This window comes from Heptranchias perlo, chromosome 40 (assembly GCF_035084215.1).
Source record: "Heptranchias perlo isolate sHepPer1 chromosome 40, sHepPer1.hap1, whole genome shotgun sequence".
NCBI lineage: Eukaryota > Metazoa > Chordata > Chondrichthyes > Hexanchiformes > Hexanchidae > Heptranchias > Heptranchias perlo.
The window spans coordinates 1,621,847-1,640,086 of record NC_090364.1 but is presented as its reverse complement, the minus strand read 5'-3'; the positions used below and the strand labels follow the sequence as shown (position 1 = coordinate 1,640,086).

The window sequence follows — 18,240 nt, the reverse complement described above, 5'->3', positions numbered from 1 at the left end:
AAATTCTAGGCGATTAGGGGCATCTAAAATAAATTTAGAAAACACGTCACATGTTTTCACGTCGTAGATCCATATTCAGGGCTTTTCGAGTTGCCATGTGTGTTGGTGCTGCTGAAGGAGTCACATGCATTGGCTGATATCAGGGTGGAGAAAGCAGTGACAGACATTTCTTGCCTTCAAATCTGGGAAGTTGCCCATCCTTTCAGGGAGAATGCTCTGCAGTAATTGTGATATTTTGTCTTTCAGTGAGATCCGTGGAAAGGTTTTCCTGCCTCACTAATGCCATTCTGTGAAAATGAATACTATTATTCCACCAACCAATAATTCTGGTAGTGCCACCTCCCCCAGAATAGGGCACCAAAGTTCAAACAAAGAGCAATTCGGCAGTTCAAGATCAAACCTCCGAAGGCAGGTGTGAAAGGGAGGAACTGGGCTACACAGAGACACATTCCCAGCGTCAGCCTCCTAGTGATATTCAACATTCGTTATTCGGTTTCTACTCGTACCTTGTTGTAGTTGGACACTGGGATGAATTTGCCACAGAGCAAGTCAGCATCGGCCTCTCTTCCCTCACTCCCTGGGGGCAATATTGATTTTTGGGCGACCGATTGGCAGAGCCCGCCTGCCGATTGCCCGTACCGCAGTGGAAATGCCACGATATTGGGGCACCGGCCTCATTAACATCGGGCCAGCAAGCTGCAAGGCACCAAATGGGCATCCCAATACAGCTCACCAGATTGGGGCCTCCATATATTTTGCTTTCCCATATTGGGAATATTTTGGTTGGAGTGAGCACTAACGCCTGGGACCGGTGGGCACTACGAGCACCCAGCTGTTTGGGCCCCTTTCAAAATGTCGCCGGCCTCTTTGCCGGTGTTAACGGGGTGGTAATGTTACTGACCCCATTGTGAGACCGTTAGTCACCGGGCAATAGAAGTGAAGATTGACCCCTCCGTGTGGGCCAGGCTCCACGCCACTTGGTGCCTCCAACTCACTGGGGCTAGGAGCTCCTGGGTTGGAAGCTGTGGCAAGTTTAGTCATGTTTTTGAATGGGATTTTAGATGCGACCCATCTCTTTGACCCTCACACCAACAGCTCTGGTGCAGAACAGTGGGGGTCTCAGAGAGGAGCCACATATCACAGTGAACAGTGGGGGGTCTCGGAGGGGAGCCACATATCACAGTGAACAGTGGGGGGTCTCGGAGGGGAGCCACATATCACAGTGATGGGGATAGGCGTTCAGACAATCACAGCATATTTCAGTCAATCTTTGCCCATAATCCAATAACGTAGCCAATAAATTTATTCTAAATGTAATTTTTTCAATTTGTTTTGTTCTGTTGAGTATTAATATTAACATGTAAGTTGGACTCTAAGCTGACTCGTCTATTCAAACTTTACATTCGGAAGTTAGTGTTGGATCTGGCTACTAACTCTAACAGACTAAATAACTCTATTTGATTTGTAAAACAATGTCACTATAGTTCAGGAATTTCAATCAGCATTATTCTCATACAAATGCTTAACCTGCTCAGGCTGAATTTCTCTCTGCGCTATTTTAAGGCGAGTGATAACCTGGATTATCGCCTTGCATTAAAATAGCGCAGACCGGAATTTGAGCCGAGTGTGTTAAGCATTCGAAGGAGAACAGCACAGGGCATTGATCCCATCCTCTCTCCTGTAAATTGGGACTGACAGTGAAGGGATTCCAATTCATAGAATCAATAGATCAAACCAGATGCCAGGACTGTATTAAATTTAAAGACCATTTGTCTTAAGGTAATGAAAATAATGATCGATAAACTTAATAATCCAGAAAAGAATTACAATATTAGTGTACCAACATTTAACAAGTCTGCATGACATTATTTTGCCTGCTGTTTTAACAGAGCTATGAACCCACTTAACAGACAAAGCAATATCATATGAATACTTCGTAGAATGAGACAAGTCTTTATACTTTTATGAAAATAAGACATGAAATGTCAGTTAGCATCTTCCTTCAGTGAAATATGATCAAAACTTTTCTTTGAAATATAATTTTTCTGATGAGTTGTATTCAGTGGGTTAACAGGGATTCTGGTGGTTTGTGATGAGCTGAAGTTTCAGACATTGATTTGTTCTTATTCTCCTGCAGGTTTGGAGATGACATTCCTGGAACGGAGGGGCTCGGCCAAGGTACGCGTTGAAACCATTCGCAGCCGCTCAGTTTCAAGTACTGGACACTAGTCTGGCTAATCTCACACTCTCTCTCTGATTGCTATGTAGTGACATCTGCTAGAAAGTGTATGTCAGGCGTGGCTGTGATGCTCTCCAATGGTCAAAGAACCTAGTGACACTCAAACATGATCAGTGACCACTTGGGCAAGGTACTGGAGGGAACTGTGCCTCAGGATGAGTCAGTGCTTCAGGAAAGGTGCAAGGAGAAAATTGACATAGAAAGGAATTTAGATCAGGGAGCAAGGATGTCTAATTCTCACTCTGTTTCTTACAGAAATCACTGTGATCTGTCCCTGGGAGGCATGAACCACTTGGGCCTGCACAGACGGTCTGGGAGATGCGAACCAGGCATCAGAGACTGGCCCATGTTTCAGCATACAACATAAACCATAGTAAAGCAGACCAACGCTGGGTTACTATTAGAAGCCTCTGTGTGCTCTACTTCACCATTAGCCTGAACATTAATGTAGCTATCAGTTTTCAATGATTGTGAGAAGCAATGTCTAATGTCTAAATATCTATGTGTTGTTTGAGTTGCTTATGTGGCAGTTATATGGTAAAGTTCTATTTTTAAATACTACAGAACTTTAATCTTTGCAGCCATCAGTTCTGTTTGATTCGTAAAACTGTCTGTCAATTTGGATCCTCTCCGGTAAATTGGGAGGGGCGGGTGAAAGGATTTCAATTCCTCCTGTCAGTGCCTTGACTCAGCAGCCATGGTTGTGTTAAATTGGAATGTGCATCAATGTCTAGAGAATGAAAATAAAAACTCAGATTTAAATTTTTGGTTGTCTTTGAAGTGGACAAGAATCGGGTTAAAAAATCGTACATTGGATGAGATGTTGGTGTTCCCTTGGCTAAAGATCAGAGTCTTGATGTGGTTGGGAACCTGACTTGTTGCTGCTGTACGCACCTCATGGCTTGCCAAATTTATAGAATCTGTCCCATTGTGTCTGTTCCTCACTACTTAAACTGAAAGAATAAACTCACTGATACCAGCTGATATAACATTTATCGTAACAGAACGAAGTGGAAAAGCCCCTCCCAGAGGGTCTGTCACTGAGCCTGTAACTGTCCTGTCTTCACCCACTCGATCTTCTTCTTGATGCCGTAGGTGTCGAGTGTGAGGTCAGCGTGTCGTCGCTTCAGTGCCTCCAGTTTGTGGTGCAGGCTGTCGATGGCGTCCACATTCTCCTCAAAGTCACGAAGCAGTACCTTGTTACACAGCAGCCCGCACGTCTGCTTCAGCTTGAAATTACTTGCTCGCACTTTGTCCCTCGCCTGTTTGGTTTTGGTCAGGATTTCCCGTTTCTGTAATAACCCCAAATGGAAGCTGGGTTACAGACCAGAGGCCTTCACAGCACTTTACTAAACAAAGAGTGAAAGCTGGTTGTGGTAATTCTAAAAAGAAAAAAAAAAAATCTCTGCCCAATTTCTGCTGGGCCAGGTCTCAGCTCAAAGCTGCCCATGATTCAGCATTAAAGCTTGGAAATGACTGTTACTGAAATTAGCCCACGAAGCACATTCTTCTATTTCAACAAAGGCATTGGCACATATTAAATAAAAGGATTAATATCCCCCGAAAAGCAATTGCATTTAGTGTTTGCCTGCTAATACTGGCAACAACTCCACCTCACTCCGAGAGGTCACAGCACAGCATGGCAGTCCCACACCTCCCCCCCACAGCACCTGCTCCCTCCCTCCCCCCGGTACCTGCCCCCCATCCCCACCTGCTTGCTCCCATAGTACCTGTGCCACGATGGCCTCAACCTCCATGAGCTGGGCTTTCTTCCCCACATTCTCCGCCTGCACATATTCCAGTTTCTCCTTGATATGGGTCATGACCTCAACAGTAGTTGCAATTTTCTTTCGCATTTTCGTGACTTCCTGTAACATAAACACATGACGTTGCTAAATACAATCTATCAATCATTCTAACTCGATGCCCATATGGTGTATAAAATCATAGGTATACTAAATCGGGTTGTGTGTGGGGCAGATATAAGATCCCCCTGCTCCAGGACTCAGGCTCCATTGGATTTTGGTGGGCCATGTGGAGACCCGAAGTTTCCATGTCCTGCCCGATTTCCTTCCCTCTTCACTGCACTCATGGCCAAATTAGGTCTCAGGTCCTGAGGAAACTAAGGCCCCCATCTCTGCTGCATCTTTTTTCCATGTTAGAAGCAGGCTCTACACTAGGCACTGCTGTTTGACATATTATACATAGTGCAAGTTTGGCATCTGTTGCCAAAAAGTGCTGTGTTGCAAAAATTCTTTCTACACCTAATTTTTATCCACTGGAACTGACCCTGAGTTAGTACCTTCAGGAACAGAGAGAGGAAACAGGGCAGAAAGGAGCATTTCAAAGTTTGTTAGTCCAGTATCTCCATTCTTTTAAAAACAGTAAATGTTGAAATGCTCCTTTTTGCCCTGTATTCTCTCTCCGTTCCTGAAGGTGCTAACCCTTGCTGTCTGCCACCTCATTCAAATGGCCATGTTTCATGTGTGAACTTAAGCAGCAAGTGTGGGTGGGCTTTTTGACGGTGGTGAGGGGGTTCCACAGCTGAGCCCAAACATGTCTTCACCTGATGTCCATGAATGCATACTGTCCAACTGAAATCAATGGACGGTGATTAGAAGTGGGAAGTCAGGTTGATTTTTTCCTTCCCCAGCTGAGGGTACTGAGGGTCACCTGACAACTCAGACTGGGAAACCATCTTTGTGGTCCATATGGGTTAGTGTTACAGTGGGCAGTGCCTTTAACCATTAGGCCTTAAGGGAAATGTTTTACTATCCTCTAAGCAGTCTACTGAACCAAGTTGTTGCAACAGTAACTTGAATGGCCCATCCAGCTAGCAGGTGGGCGCGAGCTCACTTCCAGCTCTTTGTCCCCGCTTACCTCGTTGCGTTCCTCAATTTTCTCACTGTAAGACTGGTTCTCAATTTTCAGCTGCTCATAGTCGATCAGGTTCAGTCCACCTGCCAGTTCCTCCTTCGCCTTCAGCTGTTGCTCATAAAACTTCAGTTTATTCTTCATCTTAATAGTGAGGAATCGAATCTGCCTCATTTCCTTCTCTCTCTGCTCCTCAGTGGTCTGAATGCATTCCAACTCCTGCACAAAAATACACGCAGAGAAAAATCAATGAGTTCTGTTTTTATTTACTTTTTTGTGTTTTGAATTGAAGAATTGAGTTTAGGACCAAGGAACATTGTTGGGGCAGAATGGAAGCTTTACTCTGCATCTAAGCCTGGTCTACGAGTGCTCAATACTGACACTGGGTGCCCAAAATAGAAAGTGCCTCATTCCACAGCACTAACATTTCTTACTTGATGAGCATAACATGCACAAACAAAAGGACAAGGATCCTGACAACAAGACTCCCAACAAGGTTTGGAGATCTAAAGATTGAAATTCTAAATTAGGAACATAGGAACAGGAGTAGGCCATTTAGCCCCTCGAGCCTGTTCCGCCATTCACTGAGATCATGGCTGATCTCTGACCTAACTCCATGTCCCCTAATACCTTTGGTTAACAAAAATCTATCAATCTCAGATTTAAAATTAACAATTGAGCTAGCATCAGCTGCCGTTTGCTTCTACCACCCTATGCGTGTAAAAGTGTTTCCTAACTTCACTCCTTAAAGTCCTGGCTCTAATTTGCAGGCTATGTCCCCAAGTCCTAGACTCCCCAGCCAGCGGAAATAGTTTCTATCTACCCTATCAGTTCCCCTTAATATTTTGTAAACTTCGATCAAATCACCCCTTAGTCTTCTAAATTCCAGGGAATGCAACCCTAGTTTGTATAATCGCTCCTCATAATTTAACCCATGGAGTCCAGGTATCATTCTAGTAAATCTATGCTGATCATTTATGCTGTTGTCTTTTGTTATGGACGTAACACATTTGAGAAAACAATACATCCTCTGTCACTCCTAGAAACCACAGAAAGTAATGTTCAACCTACTAGTAGTGCTGCATGTCTTCCTGGCCGTTTGTTCATTGCAGTCTTTGCCACGATTTTCTTCCTAGACTGCAACATCTTCCATGCATAGTCTGTCAATTGCTGTTTCTCCTCACACCCAGCCTTGAGATCAGCAATCTGTTGCTGGTATCGCACCAGCTCTTCCCTATATTTGGTCTGCAACTTCTCCAGGGAGTCTGTGCCAGACAAGCAAACATCAGTCAGTGATACAAATGCCTGCTCTTCATTATCCTCTTCACTTTTCTCCTCTTTCCCAAGTGCTATCTCTTATTAGGGTAGGCTATCCTGGGCTTCAGATGCCCACATGCCATTCTATATGTAAATCTAGACAGTCAGTCAGCAGGCTATTCAACTGTGGAAAGCACCAAGCCCAAATCTGATCCTGTCCTTAAATGAGACCCACACACGTGCACTTTCCGGCAGAGTTCACTGGATTCAGGATGAAGGTACCCTGTCAGATTTCTTTGTTCCTCCCTGGCTTAGGGGGATTTAGGCCAATTGTAGCAAACTGCCCGTCTGTCCTGTTGACAATAGCTAACTCAGACAGATTATGCAACAAACTTTAGACCTTCTGGTCAGTATGGTTTAGTACTACATATGCTGCTGTTTTCCCCCATTAGGGTAGCTGCCCATTCCCTGTCTGTGCGGCATTTGAATTAATGCCCCTAGTTATCCAACACATACACTAACCACTAGGTTAATGGGTCGGGGTTGAGACATCTTTTAAAGCACAGCGGATGAGATTTTACTCTGTATCTAACCTGTGCTGGATCTGCCCTGGCACTGTTTGATGGGACAGTGTAGAGAGCTCATACTTTAACCCTTTCAGCCCCAGTATCATTCTGATGAATCTGCGCTGCACCCCTTCCAAGGCCAATATATCCTTCCTGAGGTGCGGTGCCCAGAACTGAACCCTAAATGGGGTCTAACCAGAGCTTTCGATAACTGTAACATGACATCCACCCCTTTGTATTCCAGACCTCTTGAAATAAAAGCCAACATTCCATTAGCTTTTAAAATATTTTTTGTACCTGTCCACTAGCTTTCAGTGATTTCTGTATTTGGACCCCTAAATCTCTCTGCTCCTTCACAATTCCGAGCTTCTCACCATTTAGAAATACTCTGATCGATCTTTCTTAGGTGCAAAGTGGGTGACCTCACACTTCCCCACATTGAACTCTATCTGCCACAGTTTTTCCACTCACTGAATCTCTCAATGTTCCTTTGCAACTTTCTGTTCTCATCTACACTATTTACTGTGCCAAATATCGTCAGCAAACTTAGATACACGGCTCTCTATTCCTTCATCTAAGTCATTTATAAATATAGTGAAAAGCTGAGGCCCCAGTACAGATCCCTGGGGGACACCACTAGTCAAATCCTGCCAATTTGAGTACATGCCCATTATCCCTACTCTCTGTCTCCTACCTACGAACCAATTCCCTACCATGTCAATAGGTTGCCTCCGATTCCATGTGCGCTCATTTTTGTTCATAGAATGATATTGCGCGGAAGTAGGCCATTTGGCCCATCATGCCCGTGCCAGCTCTTTGAAAGAGCTATCCAATTAGTCCCATGCCCCTGCCCTATTCCCATTCCCCTGCAAATTTTTCCCCTTCAAGTATTTATCCAATTCCCTTTTGAAAGTTATTACTGAATCAGCTTCCACTGCCCTTTCAGGCAGTGCATTCTAGATCGTAACAATTCGCTGTGTAAAAAACATTTCTCCTCATCTCCCCTCTGGTTCTTCTGTCAATTATCTTAAATCTGTGCCCTCCGGTTACCGACCCTTCTGCCACTGGAAGCAGTTTCTCCTTATTTACTCTATCTAAACTGTTCATGATTTTGAACACCTCTACTGGATCTCCCCTTAACCCTCTCTGCTCTAAGGAGAACAACCCCAGCTGCCCGTCTCTCCACATAACTGAAGTCCCTCATTCCTGTAACCATTCTAGTAAATCTCTTCTGCACCCTCTCGAAGGCCTTGACATCCTTCCTAAAGTGCGGTGCCCAGAATTGGCCACAATACTCCAGCTGGGACCAACACCATGTTTTATAAAAGGTTCAGTATACCTTCCTTGCTTTTGTACTCTATGCCTCTGTTTATAAAACCTAGGATCCCATAATCTTTTTTAACAGCTTTCTCAACTTGTCCTACCACCTTCAAAGATTTATGTACATACATCCTCAGGTCTCTCTGTTCCTGCACCCCCTTTAAAACTATACCATTTAGTTTATATTGCCAAAATGAACTCATTACTAATGAAATTAGTTACCTCCTCAAAAAATTCAGCTAGGTTCGTTAGTTTAATCCTCTCTGTCAACATTGGATTTAAACTCATTTCCAGAATTGACATGACAGTGTTTCTAACTTAATGTGTCCACCAGTCCTTTTCAGATCCTAATTTTTCCCTTACCCATATACTTCAGGTATCGTTGCTCGTAGTCTGAGTGGGGTTTCTTTAACTCGCTCCTCGTTTCCTCCGCTTTCTTCTTGTGGTAGTAATCAGCTAGCTTGTTCTGTATTTGATTATTATAGTTCCTCAACTTCTCCCGTTCCACAAATAACATCTGAGCAATAATGGGAGAAAAAGGACTTAAATCACCTTTGTATTTTATATTAGTGAATCTCTCTCCCAACTGCTTCTTATCATTAAATCAGCATGGCCCGATCAGGGATTTACATTGTTGTTAGACATTGTACAAAATATCTTTAGTTTAAACTATATAAGAGCAGGAATAGACTGGATGTTGGGCGGTTCTTCTTCTCCCAGAGAGCAGTGAGCCTCTGGAATGTGTTGCCAGCTGGTGTGGTGGGTGCCGACTCTCTGCCTTCAAGAGAGAGCTGGACCGGTTCCTGACTGGGGCAAAGATCGCATCATAGAGAAGGATAGTGTCTTTATAGATAACACTTGGTCCATGGGATCTGCTGGACTGGTTTCAATCACCTGAGGGGGTTGGAGAGGAATTTTCAAGAGTATTTTTTCCCTTATTGGCATGCTACCCTATATGAAACTATGACAGCAATATCCCATAAATGCATTGCGATAAATGACCAGTTACCCTATCCAAAAGTATGGGCGGGGGGCAGAGAAAAAAAGAAACGTGAAGCAGAAAATGTAACAAAACAAAATTAGCTGCCTGAGAGTGGGGTACTAAGAGGTCATGTAAAAATTAGAGAAAGAGGAGTCAAAAAGGAAGGGGATTTACTTGATATTTGTGCTCCAGCTCCAGACGATCGATAGCTGGTTGTATCTCTTCACCCTCATCGTCTTTCTCTTCTTCAGTGGGTGTCTCTAACAAAACATGAAAGGCACCCTTTAAAATATATCTTGGCTGGTGTGGCATTTGACTGTTACTCTTCTGAGTTATAATGTACATTCCTAACACTAGCATTAGAAATATTTATTCCGATTTATTAAATGAAGTCAGGCTCTTTCCTGAAGATCTTCTGCGAGCAGCAAGTGTGGACATGGGGGGGTACAGGTGACAAACTTTCAAAGCTGACAAACATGGGAGGATAGATTCTCCCTGGTCCTGCATTTGGCCACATTGGATTGCCTGGGCACAGCAAATACACAAGAACTGGGCGGGAGCAATGTATGCCCGTAAAGGAGCCTGCCCAATTTCTGTATATTAATTTAAATGGACAGAACCTCAAGTGGGGTCCCTTACGAGTGTGTGCTTCTCCCTGCCAGACTTTCCTGTGTTCCTTAAACCCAGGAGATACAGTATACCAGGTAGAGGACTAGGAACATCCACCCTGAGATTTTCAAAAGTCCCAATAGCTGAAAAATCACTCTATAATGCTTCGATTGGAATCAGCTAGACTAAAGAAAGATGTGCAACAATTATTACAAGTTGGACGTGTGCCTACAGTGCTTAGTGAGGGTGAAACCAATGCTTCTCAAACAGAATGAGTTTGAAATATTTTCACTTAAGCATAAGATCTGATGGCATGGATATCTGAAACTCAGATATGAGGTATAATATATGGCACATGTAAGAGTTGGCACATTTGTCAGATCTCCTGCTGGCCAATTAAAGACTATAAGTGACAGCAGCCAAGATTCTTACCATAACTATTCCCACTCATCCTTGGTATCATCCTACTGAATTTATGTTACTCTCTTTCCATGGCTCCAATATCTTTTCTATAATGGGGTGCCCAAAATTGCACAGTGTTCCAAACTGTGGCCTGGCCACTGTGTTATAAACATTCACTATTACTTGTTTTTGTATCGAATGCCTCCATAATATGAAGCCTAGAACCCCTTTTGCCCTTTTTATAGATTTTTCCATCTGCATCAATTGGGGGCATGGAGTCACCCATCCAAAAGATTTCTAGATGACTGTAGGCATTGCTGTGCCAGGATTATCCATGGAAAAGAGGACTTATGAGCAAGACAACATCTTTAACCATCTCCACTGCTTCTCCAAGGTACAAGCCTGCTGATAGGCATTCCACCTAACTCTTCAGCTGAGATGCATTTTTAATCCTTTACTGTGGGCAACAGTCACATTTTTCCAAGTTATAATACCTCACTAAATTGATAGTAGCTTTTTCTTTCATTGGTCCCAAGTTCCATAGTGCCCTTACATCAAAAGTCCCTTCTTTCTTCTAGGTCCCAAGATATAGTCCCCCTTTCTCCACATAGCTAAGATAATGTACCTTTCATGGTTCAATGGAAGCTGCACCCTCTCTCTTCAACCTAGTGCCACTCAATGATAGTGATTCTGGTTTCCATGATAATCTCACCATCCAAACCAATTGAAAGTCATAACTTTTCATTGGCACAGAGGAAATTGTACCATTCACTTCAATGCTAATAGTACCTTCTCTCTCTGGTGTCCCAGGTTCTAAGGTTGGTAGACCTTTTGCTAATTCCTCCGTTACAGGACTTTGATCACGAGCTAAATCTTCACCAATGATGGTCAGTGGTTCTTCTTTCTCCCCTTCTGAAAAGGTGTCACTTGTGGGCAAAGGAGAGGTCTTCTTCTCCGCTTCTTTTGTTTGTTCATCCTGGTTAGTGATAGAAAAAGTCTGTTAGATTAAACAGTATAAATACGACTGATGATATACCACCGAGTGTGGTACTGGGACACAGTCCTGAAAATTGACCAGGTTTTATCTCAAGTCTGTTCAGAAGCTGCTAGTCTCAGCTGGAGCTTTACTCAGAGCAATACAATTGACCTCAGCACTAGGACTAATGAGGGAGAAAAATTAGCCAAGGTTCCCACTCCTCATTGTTATTCAATGACTCCTGCTAGAAAGTCTGTGGCATTGATATTAACACTCCCCCACCCCCACCCCACCCGGGACAGGAAGGAGAGGGTCGGGGGGGGGGGCGGAGAGAGAGGTTTAAAAGTTAAAAACTGGGGAACGCGTCCCCAACCCTTAGTCGTTAAGTACATTTTCAAGGCTGAGATCGATAGATTTTTGGACTCCAAGGGAATCAAGGGATATGGGGATCGGGCGGGAAAGTGGAGTTGAGGTTGAAGATCAGCCATGATCTGACTGAATGGCGGAGCAGGGTCGAGGGGCCGTATGGCCTACTCCTGCTCCTATTTCTTATGTTCAACCCACCACATAGGTGCCTGCCGCCACTTTTATGGCAGTGGGTAGCGTGCCTTGCGTGTGTCCCGTCATGGAGAGGTGGAACATTTCATATCATACTTAAATCAGGATCCCACAGTGCAGTTGGGAGCCTGATATAAATTTAACAGCTGCCAGCCAGGTTTCCCAGGGCTCGGGAAACCTGGCAGTGAAATGGAGACGGGAGCAGCCTGCTCCAGCAGGTCAGTGCTATTTAGAGCACTCCTTGTGGGTCAGGAGGAGCAGGTGTCCTCCCCCCGGCCCCTCAAGGAAGCTTTCAGACTCCCTTCTGCCAATCGTGGTCGGTTGGCGACCCCTCCACCAAGCCCCGATCTCAAGCCTCCTGTCAGACTCTGCACCCCCCCCACCAAGCTCCAATCCCAAGACCAATCTTTCCCTCCCGATTGCCAGGGTCTGACTACGCACACCACCCCCACCCCCACCCTCCCCCCCCACCAAGTTCCGACGTCTCCCGATTGCTGGGGACCGTCCCCAGTGGTCCCCAGCTGTGGCTTCCTGCCACTGGTTTTCCCACCCACAGCCGGGCAGCCTATCGATCTGGCCGGCTGCCAGGCGGGAAACGTAGGAAGAAAATGATAACGAGGTCCTGCCATTAATATCGGCAGGACCTCCGTGTGCTCAGGCTTTCGGGTTTCCCCTTCGCTACCGCACTCCCCTCCCCACCTCCCTGTAAATATCATGGCCTGTAATTTTGGCTAGAACAAGATTGGGCCTGACTGTAATGCCTCTGCAGTAACAATGAAGAGTTTTTGATAATTAAAATATAGGTTACATCTAATAAAGTATAATATTTCAGCTCAGCCGGGACTGTATGTTGGACAAGCAACCTGAAAACACAAGCATTGGAGCAAAACTTGCAAAAATTTGGGAAGCAGAGAAGTAGAGTTGGTTGGAACCAAAGAGTTTCTTTGCAGTACAGGCAGAGGAGCTGTGAAATGCAAAACTGAGGAGCTACAGTGCTACTGCTGATGGGAGGGTGTAATTAAAGTGTGACGAGCCTAGAGAGGCAGTTTCCATTATAAATGTGGACATAAGAATTTATATATAGATTATATATTCTTTTTAATCACGCTTTGAATCTTTTGTAAAAATGGGAGCAGATACTCACAGCAGCCTTTGCTCCAGCTACTTTCGGTCCATCTGGTTTTTCTGTCTCTCCTTCTGAATTAAAAGACTCACAGTTAATATGATGATCTTTACATTAATAAGATCAGCCCAAATGCAAGGAAAAAAAAAACAGTATTGTGGAAAATCTATACATTCAATGTTGCCTCTTACTCTCCTTTGTTCCTCCTAATCCCGACACACTCCTCCTCCTCCTCTCTGCAATTTGACTGAATTGAAATCAAGGCTCAACATACTGTCTCCTACTCCAACTCATCTTTCCCTGCATCTCAGCACTGTAGCTAACTCACTTAGCCTTTCCTTCCTCCTACAATCTATAGGCTTAGAACAGTCAAGCCTTGCTATCCTTTAATCATCACTTCTTGCTTTGTCTTTTCTCCCACTTCTTCAATCTTGTTGGTGTCCTACACTATAGGCCCTAGCCCTTTACCTCCATTTGTCAACTTAAAAAGATTGTTAATCTGAATTCAAATTTACACCTGTTCCTTTTGTAGAGAAAACTAATAAAGTATTGTGGCATATAAGTTTATATATTTTTTAAACTTTCCAGCCTCTGCCTTTGTTCTTCCTCCAAGATATCCAACACATATCTTCCTCAAGCTGATTCCTTCACATCTAACTGTTATTACTATTCTGGAATCAGTCTGCTTTATAGAAGAACTGCAACACCACGCAAGCGGAAAAGATAAATGGTGGCAATCCATTCTTCTCCTTCTTTAAGATAAATACCATGGGGGTACTTGTTTGACAGCCTAGCTAGGAAACAAAAATTCTCCTACATGAGGCAACATACTCAGCCACTTGAGTTACTGCGTTGCCTTGGGTAGGTAGGTTTCTAAATGCTCTCTCACTCTCTTATTCATACATACCAACATACCTACATTGCTACTTGTTTCATCTTGTTTTTCTGATACTTTCTCTGGTATTTCACCACTTTCAGGTTCCTGAACATCTTGGGCAACTCCATCACTTTCAGGTCCCTCAGCTTCTTGGGCAACTCCATCACTTTCAGGTCCCTCAGCTTCTTGGGCAACTCCATCACTTTCAGGTCCCTCAGCTTCTTGGACAACTCCATCACTTTCAGGTCCCTCAGCTTCTTGGGCAGCTCCATCACTGGCAGGAGATAGATTTACTTCCTTCCTCTCATCAATGACCAAGTCTTCCTCTTCTGCAGCTTCATCAACAGCTTCAGGTTGTTCTTCCTCCTCTTCTGCTGCTTTTTCAGGGATCGCTGCAACTAGAAAGAGAAACAAAACAATTACATTCTTTCCAGCTGAACTGAAAGGCACCAGGAATATGGATCAGAACTATTTCATGGCTGAATATATCTTTTACAGGTTTAAAAACACGGTGTAGGCCAAGAATTGCTCCATGACTATTGTCAATGCCACTCTCTATCTGTCCAGAATCAGGCAGGATAATTAGTCCTATCACTCCTCCCCTCACTCCCCTCCATTCCCCATACACTTCACTTTCATTTCAGCCTCTAGTACTCTATCTGATAATGTGCATGCAAAGTGACAAAACTAACTTAATGGATCCAAGGAAGCTGGTGAAATGTAAGTGAGTGGCACAGATTGGAAGGTGTGACTTTCCTTTTTGGGTCAAGTGCCCAACCATGTAGTAGTGGTGCTTCCACCTTTCTCTGAATTCTTGAGTTTGCTTATTACACACACTCAACCACATACATATTTCTTTCTTTTACCTTGTTCCCCTGCTGCATTTTCAATCTCAAATTGCACCAAGGGGGGAGCAGTAACAGGTGTCTGAACCTGAGAAGCTCCTGAAGCCCCATTTTCCTCTTCATCTTCTTCTTCAATGAGGGCCTCTGAGATGAGGACAAAAATACAGCAGTTTGCATTCTTTCATACTGAGGTCTAAAGCAAACACTTCAGGATGGCATTAACCAAAACATGCCTTTTAATAAATTGAGCTGTTATGGAACAATAAATAATACATTTTTAATTATATATATTTATTATGACAGAGGGTGGTTGTAGAGGGTTGTTTTTCAAACTGGAGGCCTGTGACCAGCGGTGTGCCTCAGGGATCGGTGCTGGGTCCGCTGTTATTTGTTATTTATATTAATGATTTGGATGAGAATTTAGGAGGAATGGTTAGTAAGTTTGCAGATGACACCAAGATTGGTGGCATTGTGGACAGTGAAGAAGGTTATCTAGGATTGCAACGGGATCTTGATAAATTGGGCCACTGGGCCGATGAATGGCAGATGGAGTTTAATTTAGATAAATGTGAGGTGATGCATTTTGGTAGATCGAATCGGGCCAGGACCTACTCCGTTAATGGTAGGGCGTTGGGGAGAGTTATAGAACAAAGAGATCTAGGAGTACAGGTTCATAGCTCCTTGAAAGTGGAGTCACAGGTGGATAGGGTGGTGAAGAAGGCATTCAGCATGCTTGGTTTCATTGGTCAGAACATTGAATACAGGAGTTGGGATGTCTTGTTGAAGTTGTACAAGACATTAGTAAGGCCACACTTGGAATACTGTGTACAGTTCTGGTCACCCTATTATAGAAAGGATATTATTAAACGAGAAAGAGTGCAGAAAAGATTTACTAGGATGCTACCGGGACTTGATGGTTTGACTTATAGGGAGAGGTTGGATAGACTGAGACTTTTTTCCCTGGAGAGTAGGAGGTTTAGGGGTGATCTTATAGAAATCTATAAAATAATGAGGGGCATAGATAAGGTAGATAGTCAAAATCTTTTCCTAAAGGTAGGGGAGTCTATAACGAGGGGGCATAGATTTAAGGTGAGAGGGGAGAGATACAAAAGGGTCCAGAGGGGCAATTTTTTCACTCAAAGGGTGGTGAGTGTCTGGAACGAGCTGCCAGAGGCAGTAGTAGAGGCGGGTACAATTTTGTCTTATAAAAAGCATTTGGACAGTTACATGGGTAAGATGGGTATAGAGGGAACGGGCCAATTGCAGGCAATTGGGACTAGCTTAGTGGTATAAACTGGGCGACATGGACATGTTGGGCCGAAGGGCCTGTTTCCATGTTGTAAACTTCTATGATTCTATATAGTTAGAGATCTTGCTTTCAGGAGGAACCCCTGAGAAAATTCCCACGTTTGTTTTTATCTGAATAAGACAATATTGAGTTAAAAACTGAGAACCCACTGTAACATTTGATGCAAATTACACTTACTACTCTAAAATTTTAAATCAGTAAGAAATATAATTATAATCAAGCCAAATTTTAAGAACTACATTTATACACAAGTACAACTCACCTTGCTTCAAGTGGGTTTGGTGGGTTCTTGGCTGTTGCTATTGAAAAAATAAACAAGCATCAAAGGCTTGGATTAATTTTTTTATTAGAAATCGATTGAGACAGAGAAGACCATTCATGCCATCACTGCAGGTTGGATTTGGGCCCAAGTTCACAGAGGTGGAAGGTCTGTGTTTGAACCATTGCACCAGACAGTCTCAGCCTTCAAACTAATTTGCATACTGGCTCAGTTCCCAAAGCAGTTTCACTTGAGCTACTGAAAGGCCAGCATATTGTCCCCAGCGTAAACCCTAATGCAATATCATGAACTTCTGCCAAATATTTTTTAAAGTTAGTTTTGTTTAGCTTGAAAACTTCATGGCAGGAACAACTACATCTTGATCACACAATTGGGTACAACACTGGTTAATCCTGGCAAAGTGACTTTCAAGACTATACCCTTTTATAGCAAGAGTTGTTGTATTATATGCAAACAGCTTGGAGATATGATCGGGTGGTATAAAAATGAAAGTTTTCTTTTCTGTCTTTTGCAACAGAGTAAAAAATGGATATTAAAAGCATTCACTTTTTTCCAAATACTAAGATTTAATTTCGCATATTTCCAGATTTAAAGATATTCTAATACTAAAACTGCCAGATTAATGTGTTAGATAGTGAAATAAACACATTGGGGGACTACTTTCTCTAATTTATTCTCTTATATTCGCACATGATAAGGTACAGATAGAAATAGACAAAATGTGCTGAGTTATCTGACCTTTACTGGGGTAGTGGTGGACGGATTGCAATTCATCTCTGAGCCCTGGGCTAGGCAGGGGGAAAGTCAGAAAGGATTCCCACTCCTGACTCCTGTCCTGTACCCCCTCCCAGAAAGTGCGGAGGAAAGTTGAGGGCAGGGTGAGGCTGGGCTGATTCTCCCCATGGAGAGAGAATTCCCTGCTGGCACTGACTGTCTGGGCCCACACATCAAGAATGCTCATTTGGACCAGGTGCTCAAGGGCGCCAAGAACTGTATCCCGGGAGAGGAGCGAAGAAAATCGAGGGCAGAAAGTTTATTTTTTGAAGCGTGGAAATTAAATTTGAACTGCACTTTAAACGGAATAAGGTTCAGTCCCGATCACCAATCAGCGCACGGCGAACCGCATCAATCACTTTAACCAACCAATAGACTTCCCAAGAGGGCGGGAGTAACCCTGATTGATAGTTTAACCACCAATAGATTTGCTTCAAGGGCGGGACCTCGGCCATCGGCCCACTTAATGTAATAAATAAGCTGCAAATTTAATTAAACTCGTTAAACCAAGGTTGGGATTTTTAGCCGGGCCGTTGATTTATTACAGGAGCCGCTTTAGTCTCCGATTGAAGGAATTATCCCGGTTAAAAGGCCAAAATCCCGCCTGACTCGCTCTTTACCTCACTTATCTTCACCATGTTGAAGCCTCGGTTACTATGGAGATCCCAGTGTTCTCCGCGGCACCATCGTCCCCCGGATTTAAAGGGGCAGCGCCCACTGTGAATTCCAAGGCAATTATTGCCTCATTAGGATAAGTCAATTTTCAGTTATTTGAGGGAAATATTCCGTTACGGTTGCAAGTTTAAAACATGTTTATATTACCATCCAACTGTAAAATATAATGGGAAAGACTGCAAATGCTGGAAATGTGAAATAAACACAGAAGATGTTGGAAATAAACAGGTTGGGCAGCATTTGAAAAAAGAAAACAAGTCAAATATTTAGATGTGTACTCTTCATTAGACCTGAATCTTCCAAAGGTGTTGCTTGTTTTTTTTGTTGCAATTTATCTTCTGCAGTTCAATTTATTACAGTTTTTGATGTGTGAAATTTTGATTTAAAAGGAAGATCAAATCTATCAGATAGGACAGGTAATGCTAGAAAACGCATAATGGAAGATCAGGCTCTGCAGTTATAATGGACCAACAAGGCTAGAGATTAACTGGATTGAAAGGTCCTTCTTGTTTTTTGATATCGGGGTGTGCTATAATGACCCTTTTACTCTGCAGCATTAAAAAGCTCACATGGA

The 18,240-nt window shown here is 43.4% G+C and overlaps 1 protein-coding gene across 3 annotated transcripts; it reads right to left on the bottom strand.

Annotated features, from left to right (window-relative positions):
- Positions 1–1,301: 1,301 nt before the first annotated feature.
- Positions 1,302–17,661, bottom strand: cfap184 (cilia and flagella associated protein 184). Of its 3 annotated transcripts, none has more exons than XM_067974158.1 (12): positions 17,612–17,661; positions 16,200–16,236; positions 14,650–14,772; positions 13,822–14,181; positions 12,928–12,980; positions 11,039–11,225; positions 9,413–9,498; positions 8,620–8,773; positions 6,185–6,378; positions 5,120–5,332; positions 3,970–4,107; positions 1,302–3,531 (listed from the first exon to the last, which is right to left on the bottom strand). In XM_067974158.1, the coding sequence occupies exons 1-12, from the start codon at positions 17,627–17,629 to the stop codon at positions 3,277–3,279; spliced, it is 1,818 nt and encodes a 605-aa protein (XP_067830259.1). In that variant the 5' UTR covers positions 17,630–17,661; the 3' UTR covers positions 1,302–3,276. The 3 variants fall into 3 exon arrangements, with proteins under 3 accessions (XP_067830259.1, XP_067830257.1, XP_067830258.1); XM_067974156.1 differs by lacking the exon at positions 17,612–17,661 and adding an exon at positions 16,956–17,035; XM_067974157.1 differs by lacking the exon at positions 17,612–17,661 and adding an exon at positions 16,956–17,035 and having other exon boundaries at positions 12,928–12,977.
- Positions 17,662–18,240: the final 579 nt, after the last annotated feature.

Excerpts from the sequence above, each read along its gene's own strand:
- cfap184 (XM_067974156.1), bottom strand. The coding sequence starts at position 16,991 with ATGAATTGCAATCCGTCCACCACTACCCCAGTAAAG. Across the intron at positions 14,182-14,649 it reads AAATGCAGCAGGGGAACAAG|TTGCAGCGATCCCTGAAAAA; the intron begins GTAAAAGAAAGA and ends TTCTCTTTCTAG. Across the intron at positions 12,981-13,821 it reads TGAAACAAGTAGCAATGTAG|AAGGAGAGACAGAAAAACCA; the intron begins GTATGTTGGTAT and ends CTTTTAATTCAG.